This window comes from Bos taurus, chromosome 9, assembly GCF_002263795.3.
Source record: "Bos taurus isolate L1 Dominette 01449 registration number 42190680 breed Hereford chromosome 9, ARS-UCD2.0, whole genome shotgun sequence".
Classification (NCBI taxonomy): domain Eukaryota; kingdom Metazoa; phylum Chordata; class Mammalia; order Artiodactyla; family Bovidae; genus Bos; species Bos taurus.
The window spans coordinates 63,951,570-63,973,175 of NC_037336.1; the positions used below are offsets into that span (position 1 = coordinate 63,951,570).

Here is a 21,606-nt window from a genome sequence, read left to right on the forward strand (position 1 = left end):
GTAAAACTGATTGAGAGCACAGAGATTAAGTGTAAAGAGAAGAGAAGCAGTCCAAGGACTGTCCTCCTGGGGCTCTCCAGTGCTTGATACTAAGAGAGCTGGAAAGGACCCCAAAAAGGACTCCAGGGGTGGGTTTGGTTGATGTGTTTGTTTATTTAAGTTTTTATTTATTTACTGATGACTGTGCTGGCTCGCAGAAGGCAATGGCACCCCACTCCAGTACTCTTGCCTGGAAAATCCCATGGGCAGAGGAGCCTGGTAGGCTGCAGTCCATGGGGTCACTGAGGGTCGGACACGACTGAGCGACTTCACTTTCACTTTTCACTTTCATGCATTGGAGAAGGAAATGGCAATCCACTCCAGTGTTCTTGCCTGGAGAATCCCAGGGACGGGGGAGCCTGGTGGGCTGCCGTCTATGGGGTCGCACAGAGTCAGACACGACTGAAGCGACTTAGCAGCAGCAGCAGCAGTGCTGGCTCAGTAGTTGCGGCTCCCAGGTTCCAAGCAATGGACTTAGTTGCGCCACAGTATTCAGGATCATCCCAGAGCAGGGATCAAACCTGTATCTCTTGCATTGACGGGAGGATTCTTCACCACTGAGCCACCAGGGAAGCCCTGGTTGATGCTTTTTAGGAGCATTGCTGTCTCACATTGAGTTGTAAGTTTCCTTTTGCATTGTAACTCCCTCCATTTATGCCTAATGACTAAAGCTTTAACACTTCAGGATTATCCTAGCTGCTGTTGGGAGTGAAGGCAGTACTATATCCATATTTTGGGATAATTCAAGGTGGAGAAAACTGGTGCAGCAAGGAGAGGTGGTGCTGAGGTTACCTGAAGAAATTGTGGAGCAGCCTAGAAGGGCTTCCCTGGTAGTTCAGCTGGTAAAGAATTCGCCTGCAGTGCCAGAGACCCCAGTTTGATTCCTGGGTCGGGAAGGTCCCCTAGAGAATCGATAAGCTACCCACTCTGGTATTCTTGGGCTTCTCTGATGGCTTAGACGGTAAAGAATCTGCCTGCAGTGTGGGAGACCTGGATTCTATCCCTGGGTTGGGAAGACATCCTGGAGAAGGGAACAGCTACTGCTACCCACTCCAGTATTCTGGCATGGAAAATTCCATGGACAGAGGAGCCTGGCAGGCTACAGTCCGTGGGGTCACAAAGGGTTGGACACAGCTGAGTGATTTCACTCACTTAACACTAGAGCAAATGCAGCAACCTGGATAGGTAAGCAAGTCCTGGCAACTCTCACAAATAGGAAGGGACCTGCCAAGTTATTTTTAAAAATTAATTGTTTTTGGCTGTGCCGGGTCTTCGTTGCTGTGTGCAGGCTTTCTCTAGTTGCGGCAAGCCGGGGCCGCTCTCTAGTTGTAGTATACAGGCTTCCCGTTGCGGTGGCTTCTCTCGTTGTGGAGCATGGACTCCAGAGTCCGTGGGCTTCAGTAATTTCAGTACTCAGGCTCAGTAGTTATGGTGCACAGGCTTAGTTGCTCTGCGGCATGTGGAATCTTCCTGGACCCAGGGATCAAATCCATATTCCCTGAATTGGCAGGTGAACTCTTAACCACTGAGCCACCAGGGAAGCCCCCTGAGGGAACTTACTCTGTTGTAAACTGCTCAGCGCAGCTCTGCCACCAAATGGATTTAACGTGTCTGCTCAAGGTGTAATAGCTGGTCTGCTGTATCATCAGTATTAAATGAGGAAGATTCTTAGATTCATGGACAGTTCAGATAAATTAATTAAAATCCCCAACACTGTGTAACTTGAACATCTTTATTTCTAGGAAACCGTTATTGGCATCAAAACAGATTCTGTACACAAAAGCCGTAAGTTTGTTTATTTTTTTATTTTTGGCCGTGCCGTGTGGCATGTAGGGTCTTAGTTCCCTGACCAAGGGGAACCTGTACCCACCGCAGTGAAAGCATGGAGTCCTGACCACTGGACCACCAGGGAAGTCGCATTAGTCTTAAGTACCCTTTATCTCCTGTTCTTCTGTACCTAAAAATTGAATGTATTTTTCTTATTTTTAGGGGGGGTGGGATATAGGGAGGGCTGTCAGATGGCAGGGGCCTTATAATCATGGGCAGTGATACCAGTGATGAGCTGTCAAAACAGTTTTCCTTCAGTCATATTGTCTTGGGTTGTAAGTATTTGCTTGAGAGAAGAAATAACTACCAAAGACAAAGAGTGTATCTTCAGTTTTATTGTTTGGAACCTAGAATTGAAAAGTATTTTTAGGTCATTTCTTAAACCACTGAACAATACAGGCACACAGATTTAGAAAACTTACAAAAATGTTCTTTAAAAATTTGTGTTTCAATAGGGTTTACCCTATTTTACTGGCCAGGCATAAAAAATGTAGCCCAAATGCAGTCCTGTTGACATTTTCCTCTTAAAATCTTATTGGCATTCATTTATTGTCAATCTCTATAAGCATAGAACCTGGGGCATTACTTTATTGCGTCAATCTTTATAAAGAGGTTATGACATTTAAAAGTACATTTGTATCAAGAGTACCTAATATTTGTAAACATTAAAAGCAAACATCCTCACTCTTCAGTCCTTTAGCTGTTGTCTGCTCACTCTTTTTTAAGGTGAGGCCTGCCATTTCTTGTTGAATCATGTATACAATGATGAGCAGGCTCACATGATCCCCACTACCCCTTTCAGCAAGTATTTGTACATAAATCATGTGTGGCATTAGTCTGGGTATTTCCTGAGCACCCACTCAGAGGGTGCTCCCACTCTCAGGCAGGAGTCCTTATGTGCGTGTTTGAGAATGACTGAGAGTGACTGTTCAAATATGGAGGCAGAGCTGACTTTAAACTTAGGTGGACCACTTGAAAAATCAACCTTGTCTTTCCTCTGGATTTTCCATAAGTGAGGAAGGGGTGAAGTGTGTCTTGGGTTGTAAGTTGTTGTCTTGGGTGTGTGCCTAGAATAAGTACATCTTGCTAGGGAGACACAGGTGCAGGTTTAGAATTACACCTTCTCTAAGAAGGTTCTCTTCTTGTGACACCTTCCCATTAGGAAGAAGGAGGAAAGAAATGGAGAACTGATGGAATGTCATAAAATGCCATGTGTTAGGCACTCTGCTGCTACTACCTAGCAAATTTCTATGTAGCTAGAGTAAATGGGCTTTAGCTGTTTCTCTTCTCTAATGGAAGTTGTTCCTGGGCATCCCAGTCTTTGCTTCCCCTTCTCACTAGCCCCAGATGGCCTTTTGCAGCTCCTGGCCTTTCCCATTATCCGCTGCCCTTTGTGTCCCAACTCCTCAAAGGTGCATGGTGGTGAGGAAGAGAGCACCACTGTGTGTTTAGTCCGTTAACTCCTTGTCACACACACTAGAGAGGAAAAACAGAGAGACCAGAAGTAAAGCAGAGACTTGTCCTCCATGAGTTTGGGGCTCCAGTAAATATCATCCTGAACAGTAACTGGATGAAAGAGTGTGGGACTGAGGTTAGAGGGCCTAGATGCAGGTCTGGGATCGTCACTTTTACCAAATGGCCTTAAGTCGGCTCTGAGCTTTAGTTTCCTCATCTTTCATACGGGAAGAAAACAACGCCTGTCTTCCCACGCACAAAAGTTATGGACATCAAATATGAAAATGTGCTCAGAATTCCCTTGTAAATGATAAAGTTATGTAAATGTAAGTTGTTTGGTGGATTAGAATGGATATAAAGGAGAAAAATGATGTGTATGGTTTAAAGGTGTTAATAAAGTTTTATTAAAATTTGCATATGTAAACTAAAGATGGCTGGCCTTCTTGTCAGAGGTCCCACTTTCATTTCTTTTCCTGTGTGTTCACTAAATTGCTGATCCTGAGTGATGATGCCAGTGTCTTTACTTACAACCCTCTAAGCTCAGCTTCTAGGAGACTGCAAAGACGGTCTGCGCCATCGTAAAACCAGTTCCTAAAAAACCGACTTGAATCTCACGTGAGAAAAAAAATACAGTTCCATTTAATGGCAAGGAGAATTTTTGGCTATTGGTATAAAATAATGATCACTGCCAAAACTGAAAGAAATATTAAAGAAAAACTTCCACAGCAATGACTTCCTGCAGAAAACTGGATCCGACCTTCAACTGCTGGATAAAGCACTTTCATTTTTGAGATGTATCCAGAAACCACGTTGATATCTTGGTCACCTAGAAAAATACATGCATTATTTTAACTACAGAAAAAATAGTGATTCATTAATAATAATAAGGGGAAAGCCAGTGTATTTCTTTAAAGTCCTTTGTGATTATAAGAAGGAAGGTACTCCTTTCATAAGTGAGGCTAAAGTATCACAAAGGACAAGGACAGTGGTGATCGTAAGTGCAAAGAATCTGATTGCTTTTCATGTTTCAGATGAGAAATGTGCCCATTGTCTACTATTGGATAATTCAGGGGAATAGAGTCCTCTCAACTCTGAGATGACTTGATAAGAAGGGACTTCCTACCTAGGGACTTCCCTGACACTCAAGTGGTTAAGAATCTGCCTTCCACTGCAGGAGACATAGGTTTGATCCCTGGTTGGGGAACTAATATCCCACATGCTTCAAAGCAACTAGTAGCCCACACACCACCACTACTGAGCCTTCAGGTTCTGGAGCCTGTGTGCTACAGGTAGAGAGTCGGCCTGCCACAACTGAAACCTGAAGCAGCCAAATAAATATGTAAACATTTGAAAAGGAAAAGGCTGTTGTCATTATTGCCTCTGAACCACTCCAGAGTTGGGGCACTAAGGAAGTGGGTTAAGATAATTAGTTGAGAAATAAATGTGGCTTTTTTGTTTTGGGGGGATTTTTTTGGCTTGCCTGCTCAAGAATCATTTTCACATAATTGATAGTGAAATAATGGAGGCTTCATTTCCAAAAGAGAAGACAACTGACAAATACTAATTGCCTGTAACTACAGCAAACCCACAGTGACCTGACAGACTTTTATTTTAAAAGTACCACTTCAAATCATGTATCTGATAAGAGGTTAATATCCAAAATATATAAAGAATGCACACAACTCAATAGCCTACCCCCCAAAAAATCTGATTAAAAGATGGGCAGAGGATCTGACAGACATTTTACCAAAGAAGAAATGCAGATGACCAAAAAGCATATGAAAAGATGCTCAATATCATGAATTATCAGAAAAATACAAATCAAAACCACAATGAGTTACCACCTCACACCTGTTAGAACAACTATGATCAAAACGACAAAAAATGTCAATGAGGATGTGGAGAAAAGGAACTCTTGTGCATTGTGTGCAAAAATGTAAATTGGTGCAGCTGCTATGAAAAATAGTAGGAGGCTCCTCAAGAAATTGAAAATAGAACTTCGAAATAATCCAACAGTTCCACTCCTGAGTATTTACCTAAGAAAATGAAAATACTAATTTGAAAAGATATGTGCACTTCTGTGCTCATTACAGCATTATTTACAATAGCCAAGATAAGGAAGTATGTTAGTCACTCAGTTGTGTCCAATTCTTTGTGACCCCATGGACTGTAGCCTGCCAGGCCCTTCTGTCCATGGAATTCCCCAGGCAAGAATAGTGGAGTGGGTTGTCTTTTCCTCCTCCAGGGGATCTTCCCAACCCCGGGACGGGACCCAAATCTCCAGCATTGCAGGCAGACTCTTTACCATCTAAGCCACCAGGGAAGCATAAGGAAACAAATGTCCATTAACGGATGGATGAACAAAGATGTGTGTATATATATACAATGAAATACTCTTCAGCTATTAAAAAAAAATGACCTTTTGCCATTTGCAACTACATGGATGGCCCTTGAGGACATTATGCTAAGTGAAATAATTCAGACAAAGACAAATACCATAAATTCAACAACAAAGCAAGCAAGCTTAGTTACAGAGAACAGACTGATGGTTCCTAGAGGTGGAGGGAGTTGGGACTCAGTGAGGATGCAAATGGGTGAAGGGAGTCAAAAGTTAATACAAACTTCCAGTTATAAAATAAATAAGTCCTGAGGCTGTAATGTATAGCATAGTGGATATAGTTATTAATGCTATTGCATATTTGAATGTTGATACAAGAATAGATCTTAGAAGTCCTCATTACAAGAAATTTTGTAATTATGTAAGGTGACATTAATTGGACTTAACGTGGTGATCATTTTGCAATACATACAAATATGGAATCATGTTTTATACCTGAAACTAATGTTATATTTCAATTATACCTCAATTAAAAAATGTATTACTATAGTACTTAAAAAGAACCCTTCTCTGCAGTGGTTCTCACCCCTGGGTATACATCAGAATCACTGCAAAGCCTTTTGCCCCAACCAAGTAAATCACACTCTATTAAGTCGGGACCAAGTTGGTATTTAATTTAAAATACTCCCCAAGTGATTCTAATGTATGATGAGGGCTGAGAACACTTACAGCCAAAGCTTTCCCAGCCTTCCATGCGAGATCTTTCTCTCTAGCACTCACTAGTCTGGGCTTGAGTGATACACAGCCATTAACTTTGTTTCATGCAGGACTCAAGAGGACACCCTCTAAGCCTGCCTTTCCATTTCCTATCATGGAATGGTTGGGAGTAGCTGGCGCCTTTCCTCCCAGGAAGGGCTGCCTCCTTGGCCCTGGCTCTGTCCTCCACCCTCCTTGGGATATGCAGCTACCGTGGCAGAACCCTCATGATAAGGCCGTAGAGACGGACGCAGAGAAGCTGTGCATGTGTCTTGTAAACACATGAGGTTTAGCCCTGGAGAACAGGAAGGGGTCATGTACTGGCAGTGCACTCCATGCACAGGAAGTGGTTCTCAATTGAATTTTTGAAAATGAGGCTGGGGTATAATGACCCTCACTCACCTGGGGTCATCTTGGGGGTTCCTATGATGTCCTCCACCAACACATTGTGCTGAATGGAGCAGGCGGCATATCCCATTCATGCCTACCTGACCTTTTCACACCAAAAGCTTCTTCAAGAAAGTTGAAGTGATTTGGGGACTTCCCTGGTGGTGCAATGGATAAGAATGTGCCTGCCAGTGCAGGAGACATGGGTTCAATCCCTGATCTGGGAAGATTCCACATACAGTGGAGCATCTAAGCCCTTGTGCCACAACTACTGAGCCTGTTTCAGAGCCTGTGCTCTGCAACAAGAAAAGCCGCCACAGTGAGAAGCATGAGCACCGCAACCAAGAGTAGCCCCCTGCTAGCTGCAACTAAAAACAAACAAACAAAAAAAAGCCCGAGCAAACTAACCAAGACCCAGCATGCCCCAAAATAAATGTAAAAAAAAGTTGAGATGATTTAACATGGTTTCCCACATCCAACCTAAAAATGCAACGTTTATATTTCACAATTTAAATAGCTGCTTAGCTGCACTTTAAAAGTTTTAAAACACTTTTTATGTAAAAATACGTTTTCCCTAGGCATGGATGGATGGGTTGAGTGCTGGGGAGGGGCAAGACTCTACTACCCTAGGCTGTTTCCTAACAAAGTGGGAGGGAGCTGACAGTGTAGGGGCAGATCTGGTTTCTGGCTTTGCCCTCCTGGTGTCATCGTGTGCTGCTCCCCTCCTGGGATCTGTTCTGTTCCTTTGGGTTAGGGAGAGGAAGAGACACTTGAGCTTACCAGAGTCATGTTTTATCTTTTCATCTTTTATCATCCGGAATCCGTCTCCACCACTGACAAGGAAGCTTGGGAGGATCACCTTGTACTCCTTATCCATTCTAAGAGGCTCATAACTGGGCACACGACACTGGGTGCAAAGAACCTCTAACTTGACCACCCTGTCCCCAGGGTTTCGGGAAATATCATACACCACGTGAATTCCTAGAAAAGAAAGGAGGCTGTAGGTTTTCACTGGATCCAAAGGAAAATTTTTGTTTTCTAAGAAAGATTTTGGCCCAAATCTGGAGTCATGGGGCTGCGGCTTAGTTTTCATTTAGTTTGAGCGAAACTTCAGCAAGAGAGCTGAAGTGACGTTGCAGCTACTGTATCTGGTTAAGTTTATCCTTGAGTCTTTCTGGGAGGCCTGAGAATGCCCGGGTGGGTAATCAGGGACTCTGCAGGGAGAAAACCACACCTTTTTTTAATTCATATCATGAATTAATCGGTCCAGCAACTTGGTTCAGTAGCTTTGGAAAATGAGGAACAGATGAGAGCTGACCAACAAATAGTTAATAATTTGGCCTGGGTGACTTCTGCGAAACATACAACTACCCAGCACAGTGCCTCTCTCTGTTCCCTCTGCTCTTTCCTGGAAAATGGAGAATATCTGGGCAACCTTACGGGCAGTGGGTGGGACTCCACCACCCTCTGCAGCCCCTTAGTCCCAGCAGTGGGGTGCTCTGGGACTTTCCAGAAGGGGGAAGACTTGAAAAGCAATCAGACCCCTCAAATGGGGTCTACCATCTAAAGTACAAACAGTGAGGTCAGACTATGGTGTCACAGTCAATTAAGATTATTCATATTAATTTTAAGTTTAACTCATTGGACTGTTGACAAAAGCACTTTAGAAGTCCTTAACAATTTGGGAAGCATTTATTTTCCTTCCACTTTCATGGCAGTCCATAAGATAAGCAGGCACATTTTCTCACTGTTCTCTGAGAGGCTGAATGAAGACTTGCCCCAGGTCCCAGTGGAACTAGAACCAGGTTCCAATGTCTTGTCCTGGCTGCCCCTTGCAGAAATCATCTTTATTAATGGTGATTGGACATTGCATTCCCTTGAACCTCTGCATGCTTCCAGGCAATTACCAGGCAGTAGAAAAAGGTTTGGTTTGTTTTTGTTGTTGTTGTTGTTTTTTAAACAACTAAGGTTTTAATAGAAACTAGACCTCAAGGCTGGAGAAGGCAATGGCACCCCACTCCAGTACTCCTGCCTGGAAAATCCCATGGACGGAGGAGCCTGGTAGGCTGCAGCCCATGGGGTCGCTGAGGGTCGGACACGACTGAGCAACTTCACTTTCACTTTTCACTTTCATGCATTGGAGAAAGAAATGGCAACCCACTCCAGTGTTCTTGCCTGGAGAATCCCAGGGATGCGGCAGCCTGGTGGGCTGCTGTCTATGGGGTCACACAGAGTCGGACATGACTGAAGTGACTTAGCAGCAGCAGCAGACCTCAAGGCAGCTGACCTGCTTAGACCCAGAGGGCTAGCTCCTGCAGAGAAGGTCGTCTGATGTCCAAATCAGACTTGGAAAATATTGCTCATTTTCAGGGCCTTGGGGCTTTGACCCCGACCTATTCTTAGTGGTCTGGGAGTCTACAGCCACTGAAAGACTGTGCATTGGTGTTGGGTGTGTGAAGCCCAAGCAAGCCTGGCCAGGAGGTCCTGGTGAGGTGGGGAGCTAAGCCAACCAGCAGGAAGCCTCCCCTCACCTTGGAAGGTGACTTACCTCCCACCTGCAGAAACTCGCCTGTGGCCTGGCCATAGCGGTACACGCTGTGCTCGAAGGCCTTCTTCAGGGTGGAGCCTTTTAACTGGACCAGGTCAAAGGTGCCTCCAAAGGGCAACACAGCAGCCAGGTTCTCCCAGGTAATCGTGCCTGAGGGTAGTCACAGATGAGGCCAGAGGGAAAACGGCTTGCGAACAAGCCCAGTGTCCTTCAGGACCCGCAGAGGAGGTAAGGGAGACGGGGCCACGAGGAGACTATGAGGACAGCACAGCTGCGTCTGAGTGTTCCTGATGCTTGGGAAGACAGAGATCAGGAGGCCCCTGGCCGTGCCCTCCTCCACTGAGACTGTTTTGACAGTATATCAAGGAAGATGATTAGGGCATCTCTGGTGGGTCAGTGGTAAAGAATCTGCCTGCCAATGCAGGAGACATGAGAGGCCTGGATTTAATCACTGGGTCGTGAAGATCCCCTGGATGAGGCCATGACAACCCCACTCCAGTATTCTTGCCTGGAGAATCCCATGGACAGAGGAGCCTGGTGGGCTACAAGTCCATAGGGTTGCACAGAGTTGGACTCGACTGAAGCAACTTAGCATGCACGTACGCAGGGAAGATGACAGGAGTGTCTCGAATATCTGTCTGGTTGGCTGGTTTTACCATGTGCTATAATCCAGGATATCTGTAAATGCACTAAAGGAAGTTGTCCAGCTGTTTTGTCCAGGGCTTGAAATTGGCAGTTTTGTCCTCCTCTTTCCAGATATCCAGGTGGAAGCTGTCACCATTTTGCATAAATCAGTCAATGATTCATGTGAGTCAGAAGTTCGATTTTTTTTTTTTTTTTTAATTTTTGGCTGCACTGCGAAGCATGTGGGATCATAGTTCCCCGATCAGGGATCAAACCCGTGCCCCCTGCATTGGAGTTGCGGAGTCTTAACCACTGGACCACCAGGCAAGTCCTAAGTCAGAAGTTTAGGTAAAGCTTGGTTCCACTAAGGCTAACTGCTCCCTCTGTGTGCACATGTATCCGAGAATACAAGCACGTGTGTGTCCTTTGGGTGGGGCACTGACTTGAGTGGCAGCTAACCCAAGCTGAGGGGCCTGGCACTGTGGGTTGTGGCAGGCAGCACAGAGGAGCTAAGGCTGCCCGTGGCCAGGTTTGGGGAGCTGGTCAGACAGAGAGCTGAGGCCAGGGCCCAGGAGCATACCATTGTTCCGCTCGTCAATGGGCGACCGGATGCCACCTCCATTTAAAATGCACATGGACACATGGTTCCAGGACATCTCATCCGGGTGTCTCAGGTTGTTGTTAATCTGCAACAGCAGCAGGAATTTACACTCGTTATTCTGGGCCTTCTTTCTGAGGGTTCCTTCCCAGAAATGAAGCTGCTTTTCTTCTGCCCCTGTGTGCCCGGAGCTCTCTCAAGTATAACTTGTCAAAACTAGCTTTATGATCTGAGAAGCAACAATAAGATACTGTGACCAGTCCCAGGTCAGACTCTGAGCAGCCAGCAGCTCTGAAACCCTCTCCTAAGACCCTGCATCCCCAGAGCAGGGGCCCTGAGCAAAGCCCACCCCCCCAACCCCCAGCAAAGGCCGGGGGCCCCTGTGCAGAGTGGCTCATGGGGCTGCTCCCCCAGCACAGGCTCACACTTGCTCCTGAGGGCAGAGTCCAGAACCCTTTCAGCTCTAGACCTTGGGCCACCAAGAATCCTGGCAGTTTGGTCTAGGTCCCCAGACAGTTCCTAAGCTGGCAATTTTGGAGACACAGAGAGAGACAGCCCCTAAGATGGAGTTCCAGTCTTTTCTTTTACATAATATGTGTTTAGTGACAAGAAATAAAATGAATACATTCTCATTTGAAAAAATAGGATGGTGGAGGAGGTGAGGGAGACACGGGGTTGCGGCCAGGAGGACAGCACCGAGGCAGTGTTCCTGACATGGGGGGAGGAGGGACTCCTTGTGCGGTGAGCACTGCTAGAGCCTGGGGTGTTTCCTTGCACACCTGCCTCCACACAGTCACACTCTGGCTTCTCTACAGCTACTTGTCTCACATGGATTGCATGGTGCTTAGGAGCCAGTGCTGGTCCTGCCTTGGGAAGTGTGAGTGTTGTCATTTACTTGGCAGGCTTTTTTTTAAATTATTTTTAATTGAAGGATAATTGCTTTACAATATTGTGTTGGTTTCTGCCATACAATAACATGGATCAGTACTTGGCAGACTTCTACTGAGTGTGGCTTCATCCTAGATACCAGGCACAGAGCTGAGCACAAAGGTCCCCTGGGTTCCCCTGGGCGTGGTGAGTTTGACCCTGAGACCTCAGTTCGGCATGGCCCCTGGGGGGCTGCCCACAGATAGGTGAACAGAGGGGTGCTTTGGGTGTGAGATCTCACTCACCATGGGACTTACTATTCTCATGATAACTACATGTCATCGTTCTCTGCTTGTGAAGGCTGTTCCCACAAGGCCAGTTTCTCAGGGCCAAGAGGAGACAGATCAGGGAAATGCAGTCTGGCTTTGTTAGGCCCAAGCAAAAGTGTTTTATTTACTATGTCCACATCTTCAGAGAAGCAGAGTTTGTGGAGTCAGGTCATCTTACAAAAGGAAAGCCATATCCAAAATTCAGACACTTAAGATGAGCACCTCGAAATAAAGGCTTCATTCTTGTCCAGCAATAAAGAGGTTAAATAGTCTTGTTTAGGCTTCAGAGACAAAGCAGAGCAGACCTCTGACCTTGCTTCTAACCTGCCTGGACATAGCCCTGACTGCTGCTGTGAGTGTCAGCCATGCCTGCTGTGAGGGTTGGCTGAGAGCCACCATAGATAGATAGAGGGAGGATCTTTGAATTTGCTGAGCCATCTGGCCAACCAGGACCAACAACATTCCAAGATTTGCAGAACAAAGCAAACAGCATTGTAAAAAAGGTTGTTGTTCCGATGCTCAGTCGTGTCTGACTCTTTGCAACCCCATGGACTGCAGCATGCCTGGCTTCCCCTTCCTTTGCTATCTCTTGGAGTTTGCTCAAACTCATGTCCACTGAGTCGATGATGTCATCCAACCATCTCATCATCTGCAGCTCTCTTCTCCTCCTGCCTTCAATCTTTCCCAGAATCAGGGTCTTTTCCAAGACCTACGTAATCTACATGACAAAGATTAACACAATACCAGAGCTGCAGTTTTGCTTGCAGACTGATGATGATGGTTTGCGGCCTGGGAATTGTGAGCGGGAACCCCAGACTGCAACCTTTGAAGTCTCATCCACAGAGCAGACATGCTGCCTTGAACCTTTTCCCAGTTGGAACTCCAGATGTGCTGTGTCATGGGACTTCCCAGCACTGTTGTGCTATGTCACGGGACTTCCCAGCACTGTCTGTTAGTCAAAGCCCAATTTGGTGATGTATCCTCTGCTGTTCCTATTTCTCTTTTCTTTTAGTGTTAGTATATTGAAAGTAAGCTAGATAATTCTCTGATAAATATTTGTATTATTTATTTGTATATAACGAGTGGCTTGTTTTGTTAACAAACCTCTTGAACTTGAGATAAAAGTGAAAACTTTCTACAAAACAGGGGTGGTCCACTGGTATGGTTCAGGCACCTTCCCAGGGTACTCAGTGCGAATCCACACCAAGCTTATATCTGGGCATTAATTTTTAAAAAACATTTGTATTGGAGTACAGTTGCTTATAATGTTTTGTTAGTTTCTGCTGTATAGCTGAGTGAATCAGCTGTATGTTACATGTATATCCTCCCCTTTTTGGATTTCCTTCCCATGTAGGTCACCACAGAGCACTGAGTAGAGTTCCCTGTGCTATGCAGCAGGTCCTCATTGGTTACCTATTTGGGCATTAATCTTTAAACGTCTTCATTCTGTATCAGGCGGTCCGTCCTCACATCCTCCCTTCCTTCTTCCATCTCTCCTCCACCCTCCCTAGGCGTGGGCCCTGCTCTCCCGGGAACCACTCACCATAGCATCACAAATCAGATTGCCCATGTTGCATTCTCGAAAGCGGCAGGACTGAGCAGTGCCATCCAGATAGACAATTGTTTTCCCCAATTCCTGGGTTGAATAGTTATCTAATTTTACCCGCCATTTGTTAATGTCTGCTTTTATGTTTGGATCTAGAAGAAAACAAACAAATCAGCCTGCAGTTAAAGCAGATCTCACACTGGCTTAAACGTGAGAGAAAGACATCATTCAGCTAACCTGGCGTGAGTCTACAGTTCTTCACCATATTTGTGTACATTTTGGTTTTTGACCAGGAAATTTCCTTAGGCACATCTGTTCTATTTCCTGGAAATAAGGCCCTGCTTGGATCTTAAAATGCCAAGTGAACCAAAATCAACTCATCACATCTGACTACCTGCTGGCCCATTGGGGATAGCATCTGTGGTGCAGATGTGGGCAATGATTAGGCTTATACTTGGGCAGGTAAAGGGATGAAAGGGCCTGCTATGGGGTCCTGGCCCCTCCCTCTGGCTGTCAGAAGCTCTGACTCTCCAGGGCCCCTGATCACCAGTCTTTCCCTATCTGAACCCAGGTCTCCCCCAGCTCTCCTCTGGGACGTGAGCTGAGAGCGGTTCTCCTGTGCCAGGGTAGAGCTGTAAAAGCACAGCAAAGCAGTGACACAGTGTCTGGTGCTGAGAGGGCTTAGAGAAGACCTGGCTTCTGAAATTTGGGTGTGTTTTAAATCTCCTTATCCAAGAAGACAGTAGGGTAAACTCAAGGAAGAAACTCAGTTCTTCAGAAACATTGTCCTGAAACGTTAACAAAGCAAATAAAACACAATCCAGCCATCTAATTTTGGAATTGGTGGATCACTGCCCTGAATTTCACATACCTTCTGGGATGCTGCTGTTGAGAAGAATGGGATTTCCATGTGAAGTGACAACATTTCCTTTTTCATCAAACTCAACCTTCAAATAGCCTAGGTATTTGCCAAAAGCATAGGCCTGGACCACAGGAACCTTCCGTCCATCATCAGAAGTGACTATGAATGGGTACTGCCCTGCTGGCACCTCTTTGGAAGGTGGATTGCCTGCAATGAAAGATCCAGAGCTGATCAAGTCAGGCCTTGTTCACAGCTGGCTGTGGGCCTGCAGGCCACCGGCCAGGTGACTGCAAATTCTGAACCAATGATTCCCCAGCTGCTGCTCTACGCAGCTGGTCTTTCAGAGCCCGGCTTGGGCATCTGCCCCGGTTTCCAAATGCCCTTTTGGCACATGAATCCTCCCATTCTCAACCCAGCAGACATTTGCTAAGCTCTTCCTAAGTCCAGGGCACCGTGCCTGGTGCTGGGGGCACACAAAGATACGACACTGCTAAACTCTCTTGTCTCCATCCTGACCCGGCTCCACTCTCACCAACCAGGTGGTGTAGCCAAGTCACTTCACTTCCCTGAGCTTCAGTTTTCCCACCTGTCGGTTGTTCAGTTGCTCAGTCTTGTCTGACTCTTTGCAACCCTATGGACTGTAGCCCACCAGGCTCCTCTGTCCATGGAATTCTCTAGGCAAGAATACTGGAGTGAGTAGCCTCACTCCAGATCAAACCTACAACTCCTGTGTCTCCTACATTGCAGGCAGTCTCTATCCACTGACCCATCAGAGAAGCCCTTTCCCACCTGTACAATGGGCAAAATAATTCCTGGGGCTGTTGTGAGGATGAAACATCTAATCTCCCTTGTGTAATGTCTAGGACACAGTAGAAACTCGTTACATGTGTATTTCTTTCCCTTATGAGAGGATGGCAACTTCTTGGAAACTCTAGATGTACATTGGGAACTTAGACTCTTTAATGGAGATGACAAGAAATTAACATGGTAAATCAAATGTACTTTAATTAAACAAAAAGAGAAATGACAAAGGGCCATCCCTAGGTTTTGTTGCTGAGTTCTGTGTCCCCTTGGTGCCCTGTGGAATGGCCACACTCATGCCAGGAGCTGACCAGTGCACATACCACCCGCCCCAGCCAGACCACAGACCAGCTAAGTTCTGCTGAATTTCTCCAAGGGGAGCCCTGGGAGAACCTGAGTGCCGCTTATCAGCCAGACGCTGAGACCCACCCCAGCATTGCCTTCTAGACACGGGCCTGTGGGAGGGTGGGAGCCGGGGCAGTGGGACCCTGAGCCCTGGTCTCTGATCACCTCACCTGACATGTTCCAATTCTATAGCTGCAACCTCCTGTGGGCACCCTGCACTTCCTATCTCACCTCCACAGGGACCAGGACCTCATTTGGGCTGTCCTGAGTCAGAGACAACGAAACAGACACCCTTGACTTGCCACTGTTTCTATCACCTCCCTCCACACACCCACCACCAGCGCTTCCTATTAGATGTTCACAGAGGGCCTGGGCAACTTCAGCTCGTGTTGGCTGCTCACTGGACCAGTTAGGAGAGTCAGCCAGGAGCCAGTCCTGGACCAGATCTAGTTTAGCCCTCCAGGCACCCCACAAGGCAGCTCCTATTATTGCCCCCACTGTACAGACTGTACACCCTGTGTACCGGGCGTCATAGGCCTTGTGCCCAAGGTTATGCAGCTGGTCTGTGAAGGAGGGGGTTGCAAACAGGATTGTGAGGCACTGGAGCTTCTGTTCTCTCTACCTCCCAACACGGCCGATGATGTGCTGTTTTCAGAAGCCTGTAAGAGTTAGTTTCCAAAGGCCACTGTCCAAAGCAAGTGCAAGCCTGGGGCTGTGCCCTTGTGCTCCAAGCTGTGTCTGGGCTTCCCTCTTCACTGAAGACAAGCTGGGGTGAATGTTTTATGAAAAACCCAGTCCTGCTTTTGCTCTTGTCCTCAGTAATCACAGAGCAGACATGCTGCAAATACCAACATTCCAAAAGCAGGAACAAGCCGTTGCCCGTATTAACTTCCCATTTTCTTGCTTCCCATGGAAAAAGAAAAAAGCCTTGGAACTTTATTTTCACAAAAGCACCTGACTAGAGATCCAGAGCAGGCCATGTCCCATCTCCATTTGCACGGATCACGACAGATGGTGGCTAGGACTGTTGTAGATGGTTGGAGGCATTGCAGAATAGCAAGGAAGGTTAATGCTCACACCATCCTCAATCGGTTCTGTGGTGGTCCTTTTTTGGACAAGCTTGGAGCCTGCTTTTTACTTCAGAGGAAGGGGGTATAGCAGCCCTCCCCCACCCCCTCAGCTGGACAAGGTTCCTCCTTTGAGCTCAGAGAACCTTGGCAAGGTGCAGTTTCCATTATGTCCACGAGGTGGCGCAGAACACCCCATCCAGTAGGCAAAGGCCCTAAGTCTGTTTCAGAAAGGAATCTAGCAGATTCCTGGAAACCCAAGAAGGGCAAGCCTGACTGTTTTGGTCTCTATTTTTCTGCCTTCCATATATATATCTGAATTTAAACAGAATGTAAAAATTTGGAATCTAACTATTCGGTCAGATGTCTTATCAGATCAGCTTGCTCTTTAGAAATAGGAGCCACCAACCCCCAGCTCCTGCAGGACAGGGACCTTTTCCAGTTCTTGAAAGGCCTTGATGTGCCTTTTGTTAGAACAAATGGTGTGTCATCTTCATCCCAGATGGACCTAATTAGGAACAAGGAGGACGCTTCCCATGCAGCTGAGGCAACAACCAGTCTAGTTTGGCTCAGGGCAGCCTTCTCCACAACTCTGCTTCCCCTCCACTCATCAACCCCAGAAAACCGCTGGCAGAGAAATGTAATCCAGGGAAACCGTTCACAGTTCCCACAGCCCTCTATTCAGCCAAAGATGCTCAGGCGCCAAATATTCTCTCCACACACGGAACCACACGTCTTTAGATCCAAGCTTGTTTTCTTGGCGGGCGAGAAATGATTTACCAGAACTCTATTTCAGCCATTTGGCAAACAAATAATCTTGGGAGCAAGCCTGAGGAGGAAGGAGGTGTGGGCTGACATTTTCTCCTGGTCACCGGGCATTGCCCAGCACAGCGAGGGAGCAGCCCCTCAGGACGTGGGGGTTCCCAGTGCTGGCCTTGACAAGTGCCTGTCTGGTGGCCCAGTGGATGGATCATGTGGTCACAGAGATGCCAGGGAGCAGACCTTCAACATAGTTTTCACTTGGCTGAATGAATTGCTTATTTTTAAAATATTTATTGAATTTGTTATGATACTGCTTCTGTTTTATGTTTTGGTTTTTTGGCCATTAGGCATGTGGACTCTTAGCTCCCTGACCAGGGATCGAACCTGCACTCCCTATATTAGAAAGTGAAGTCTTATCACTGGACCTCCAGGGAAGTCCTGGCTGAATGAACTGTAGAATGTTTGAGGCGGTCCATGTGATGATTTTAATGTATAATGGGACTGGTCTAAGAATTTCCAAAGTGAAAGTGAAAGTCGCTCAGTCATGTTCGACTCTTTGTGGCCCCATGGACTATACAGTCCATAGAAGTCTCCAGGCCAAAATACTAGAGTGGATAATCTTTCCCTTCTCCAGGGAATCTTCCCAACCCAGGGATTGAACCCAGGTCTCCCACATTGCAGGCAGATCCTTTACCAGCTGAGCCACACAGGAAGCCCAAGAATACCACCTATCCCTTCTCCAGTGGATCTTCTCGATCCAAGAATTGAACTGGGGTCTCCTGCATTGCAGGTGGATTCTTTACCAACTCAACTGAGCTATCAGGGAAGCCCCAAGAACTTCCAATATTCCTACAAAAGGACTGGATTAAAGTACTTGGTAATTTGCATATTTCACATCAATGCCTCTAAGGGACTTGAGTCTCTCTTTTAAATGACTGGGAAGTGCTTGCTTTTTCATCTGTTTACTCCTCAACATCTCAGAAGAGTCACACTTTGGTCACCATTATCTTGTCCCTGGGCCACTGCACAGCCTCCTAACTGATGTCTATATATCTATCTCTTCTTTTCCTCTTTCTGATCCAGTTTCCCCACAACAGCCTGAATGATCTTTCTAAACACAAATATGATCGTGCACTCCGTGGTTTAAAATATTTCCTATCCCCTTAGTTGTTGTTGTTCAGTCGCTAAGTCATGTCCGACTCTTTGCCATCCCATGGACTGCAGCACACCAGGCTTCCCTGTCCTTCACTATCTCCTGGAGTTTGCTCAGATTCATGTCCATTGAGTGGATGATGCCATCTATCACTGGCCTTAGGGAGAATAGCAAAACTGATCAGGACCCTGCAAAGCCTTCCCAGGTAAAAAAAAAAAAAAGTCCCTCCATGTTCCCTATTGCTTGTTTGTAGAAAAAGGCTTTAGTCTCCTAGACTTTCCCTGGGTTCCAAAGACTCAAGCAGTTACTAATTAGGGAAGTTAGAGACTGAAGAAACAAAGGGAAAATAGTCAAGCAAGAAAACCAACGATAGCTTAAAAATAATAATTTAGTGGCAGGGGAAGAAAAACGGAATCCTAGTTTCTCCACAAGGGATATACATAACAATCTGACATATAGCTTTGAGTTGTTCCCCTACCCTCATCCAGGTGGAGAGTGGTGACTCTATGCTGACCACAAGCATGCAGATCCCAGACCAATTAGAACCAGAAGACTGATGATTAAGATTCCTGAAATATCACACTGTTACCTCACTACCACCAATCAGAAGAAGGTCCACCAGTTGTAACTCTTACCCGCAAAACTGCCTTTAAAAATTGTCCCCTGAAAGCCATTGGAGAGTTTGGGTCTTTTGAGCACAAGTTACCCATCCTCCTCGCTTGGCACTTGGCAAATAAATGCTGTACTTTCTCTCACTGCAACCTGATGTTAGTAGATAGGCTTTTCTGCATAGTGGGGCGAGCAGACCACAATGCTACCCAAATTGTAGCAACACTGTAATTTTTGTCATGAACATCATAACCTATCAGACGTACATGATATGGCCCTGCTTTGAGGCAGGAGGTAGATGCCCACCACCCCCATCACCCCCAGGGCAGATACTCCAGGATGAAAATAGCAGGACAATCAAAAGAAGAGGCTAAGCCCTGCCCAAATAGAAGAAAAAAGATCACATTATTTCTCATTCTTGAAATCAGAAGACCTCCCTGACTACATATGTATAGGAAGACTCCTTGGAGGTCAAAAGGGGAGTGATGCTAAGTGATACTAACTACCCATAGGCTTCTTTGGTAGCATCCATCTTGGCTAAGAGATGCATGTACACATACGGGAGGATCCTGAGATACACCAAATATGCAGGCAAATCAACAGAAACCCAGAAGAAATGCCCCATATAAGTAATTCAAGCTACCACGAGGGAGTGACTCTCTCTGGGTCTATCCATGTATCTATCAACACGTACAGTACTCTTTTTTCCTTTTCATAAGTGCTTTCTTTGTTTCACTACTTTCCCTCTTTGTGGGAATTTTCTGCAAAGCTGAAGGGCCAGGTTCTTGTCACTGACCACTAGTCTAGTGGCTAGGATTTGGTGCTCTCATAGCTGCAACCTGACTGGATCTCTGGCCAGGAACCAAAACTCCACTGAAAGCTCCTGCAGGCTGAGGCCGCTATAGATCAGCTTCATGCAGACCTTCTGCTCTGCACTTCAGCAATCTTAGTGTCTTCATTTCTCACACCACACCCACCTCCACAGTCACAAACATAGAGTAAGACTCAGAACCAGAGGCCCACGGGTGAATTATTTCCATTTTTTTGCTTGAGTTTATTCATCTGTAAAATGGAGAACGTAACAATACCTGACTTGGAGGGTTCCTGGGAGGATTTAAGAAGTTAATGAAGCATATGAAGCCTGATTCAGGTAAATGTTCAATAAAGGTTAGTGATAATTTGTTACCAAGTTACTTCCTGGACATTTTTCTGATCTTAGTCTAAATGTCAGTTCCTCAGAACACTCTCTGACAATTCCCCAGACGTGGTCAGGGCCTCCTACACCTGCCCTCCCAGCATTGTGGACTTCTTTCTTCACAGCATGCTTTGTAAGTATATATGATTGATTTTGTTGCATACTTAAAAAAAAAAATCTGATCAGCATCAGTATCCCTTTTAAGATAGTGAGTTCCATAAGGGCCCAGGGGCTGGCCCAGCACATAGCAGGTGGTTGATAAATGTTGAATGATTATGCTTGAGTAGTTTAGCCAGCTCTTTTTCAGATCAGACAAGATGTGTATGCCCTTCCTGTGGAGGAATCCATATGTCAAGGGGAGTCAAGCCCCAGTTCCCAACTTCCCTCTATCTAATTTCTTCAACAAGCTGGGTGGGGCTTGTAAAGCAGAATGAGCTGCCTGTTGAGAGAACGGGTTTGGGTGTAGCTCCCTTTCAATCTGGTGACCTTGGGAGAGACTCTTAGTTCCTGGAACCTAAATGTATTTCCTGTATTTGTAAAATAAGAGATTTGCTCAGTGGTTGAAACCAAGAGGGTTTAATTTTTTTTAAGCTATGAGTATCTTCTGCATGCTGGAGATCTCCTGGCATTGCAAGCCATGAAGTAGGTGGGCCAAGAAGCACTCTGTGAGCGGGCACTCAGGCCAGCCGCTGTCAAGAAGCATTCTGCAACCACAGAGGTGAGTCACCAGCTCCTCGGCCACCTCTGTACCCAACCCTGACACACTGGCTGTCACATCTTCTCCGGGGACTTAAGGGGCCGCCAACAGTCTCCATATCTGGACCATGTCCCTCTGTGTTGTACGTGCTTCAATTTACTGCCCACATTCTTGCTCTTAGATATTCAGTGAGGTCTAAAGAGATGATGCATCTCTGAGTGGTACCCGAGTGTGCACAAACCCCCTGGAATCCAACCCAGGCTGTGTGCCTCTACCCAGTCGCAACTGGCTAGGGCAATTACAGGAGCTTGGCAGGGTGGGAACGGGCTCATACACTCACTCACTTACTCAATAAACATCTCCAAGCTCCAACAAGTCCTGGCATGCTGGACTCCACTGCCCTGTGGGGCCAGGCCTGAGGGCTTTGCTTCACCTTGTGAGGCAAAGGCCACCCAGTGTGACAGAGCAGGGGACGGAGTGACACTCCTACGGTCTGCCACCCTCTTCTCTTCCCAGCAGATTAAGTCATGGCCAAGTATCCTTCCAGATACCAGCATTCTTTTTTTAAAAAAATTTTATTGGAGTATAGTTGCTTCCCTGATAGCTCAGTTGGTAAAGGATCCGCCTGCAATGCAGGAGACCCCAGTTTGATCCCTGGGTTGGGAAGATCCCCTGGAGAAGGGAAAGGCTACCCACTCCAGTATTCTGGTCTGGAGAACTCCATGGACTGTACAGTTCACGGGGTTGCAAAGAGTCGGAGACCACTGAGTGACTTTCACTTTCATAGTTGCTTTGCAATGT

General features: G+C 46.2%; 1 protein-coding gene across 1 annotated transcript in view; it reads right to left on the minus strand.

Moving 5' to 3' along the window:
• Positions 1-2,186: 2,186 nt before the first annotated feature.
• The window catches only part of NT5E (5'-nucleotidase ecto), a 72,976-nt gene continuing 53,556 nt past the window's right edge, over positions 2,187-21,606 (minus strand). Inside the window, 6 exon segments of the mRNA NM_174129.4 lie at positions 2,187-4,147; positions 7,583-7,783; positions 9,351-9,500; positions 10,555-10,660; positions 13,312-13,466; positions 14,186-14,383. Of these exon segments, the coding sequence (NP_776554.2) occupies positions 3,984-4,147; positions 7,583-7,783; positions 9,351-9,500; positions 10,555-10,660; positions 13,312-13,466; positions 14,186-14,383 (974 nt within the window). The 3' untranslated portion in view covers positions 2,187-3,983.